The sequence below is a fragment of the Hippocampus comes genome, unplaced genomic scaffold (genome assembly GCF_001891065.2).
Source record: "Hippocampus comes isolate QL1 unplaced genomic scaffold, H_comes_QL1_v1.1 scaffold33, whole genome shotgun sequence".
Classification (NCBI taxonomy): Eukaryota; Metazoa; Chordata; class Actinopteri; order Syngnathiformes; family Syngnathidae; genus Hippocampus; species Hippocampus comes.
In genome coordinates, this window is record NW_017804842.1 from 191,471 (window position 1) to 192,753 (window position 1,283).

Below are 1,283 nucleotides of genomic sequence, written 5' to 3' on the forward strand. Positions count from 1 at the left end.
ACTCTCTTTCTGGAATAATCACATTTTTGGGGTCACGAAATATGATTTTCATGTTGTATTAAAAATGGCTTGTTATGAAAAAATAAAATCTCCAAATGACTATTTTCATGATATAAACACATTTTGTAGTAAATGTGTCTATATGCTATCAGGGAGGACAACAAAAACTGAGAATATCTGCAAAGTGGAAATGTCTAGGACTTGGACAATAACATAACGATTGATTGATTGCAGATGAACCGCTGACGTGTTGAGGCAATTGAAGGACCTGGCCTTCAGATGAGAGCCGTGTCCATGTGTCCCAGACAAAGGCAAGTCGGCGAGTGGCCTTGAGCAGAATCCTGATCAGGTGCATTAATCACACACACGCACACACACACAGCTTTCACCCCCCTCCCCTCCCAGTTCATGCGACGCACGCGCACTCACAGGAGTGAGAAGAAAGACGCAATGTTGTCAAAACAAGAAACGTCAGCGGGCGTGAGGTCATCACAGCGCACAAAAGACACGAGCGGCATTGGACTGCGTCCTCTCACAAAATGTCACCTGTGGATTCTTTTCACAATAGCGTCATCGAGGAATAGCTGCCGTTGCAAAACGTCCGCGGTGCACTACTCGTAATTTTCTGGGGAGCCAATATGACCTCGTCGAGCTGAGAAATTGAAGTCTTTCTGGGACAAGGTCACTACCCCTCCACCGCAAAATATCGCAAGGTTAATAATGATGTACTATTCTCAATACAAGATCAGATTTGGGTTTTAAGATACAAAGGACGGTTTTTGTCTTTTTGGTGACCAGAAGTCCTTTTATATAGAAAAAAAGTGACCCAAAAAATCACAATCTGTATGTGACATAAAAAGTGCTGTCATGACAAGAATAAAGTCAGCATTTATTTCTTTAAGGTGTTATGTTAAAGATTCTGAGAAACGTTTTAAAGTGCAGTTTTTTGTTAAAGGGTAACACTCCCAAATTAGTAATGGGTCTTTTTTTCATAACAATGAATTTCCCCCCAAAAGACATATGAGCTTGAAGTCAAATTTGGAGAAATTTTCTTTTTAAACTTTTTTTTGGGGGTGGGGGGGAGAATGTAAACAGCCCCCCCCCCTCGCCCCCAAGTTAAAAGTGGCAATCTCAAGGGTCGAAATAAGAAGCTGGTGGTACCTTTTCCCCGGTGAGGGCGTGCAGCCCCTCCCTGACTTTGGCGAAGGAGCCCTCGCCCAGCTTCCTGCCGATCAGGTAGTTGCCCACCCGCTTGGTGTGGTAGAAGTTCTTGAGGACGTCGG

At 43.7% G+C, this 1,283-nt stretch overlaps 1 protein-coding gene and 1 long non-coding RNA gene across 2 annotated transcripts in view; one reads left to right on the top strand and one right to left on the bottom strand.

Annotated features, from left to right (window-relative positions):
* Nucleotides 1-6: 6 nt before the first annotated feature.
* Nucleotides 7-1,283, top strand: part of LOC109517434 (uncharacterized) — a 7,137-nt gene continuing 5,860 nt past the window's right edge. The window contains exon 1 of the long non-coding RNA XR_002168541.1: nt 7-349. This is a non-coding gene — a long non-coding RNA (uncharacterized LOC109517434). The remainder of the gene's footprint in view (nt 350-1,283) is intronic.
* Nucleotides 923-1,283, bottom strand: part of LOC109517404 (hormonally up-regulated neu tumor-associated kinase homolog) — a 3,266-nt gene continuing 2,905 nt past the window's right edge. Inside the window, exon 2 of the mRNA XM_019872573.1 lies at nt 923-1,248. Within this exon, the coding sequence (XP_019728132.1) occupies nt 1,132-1,248 (117 nt within the window). The 3' untranslated portion in view covers nt 923-1,131. The remainder of the gene's footprint in view (nt 1,249-1,283) is intronic.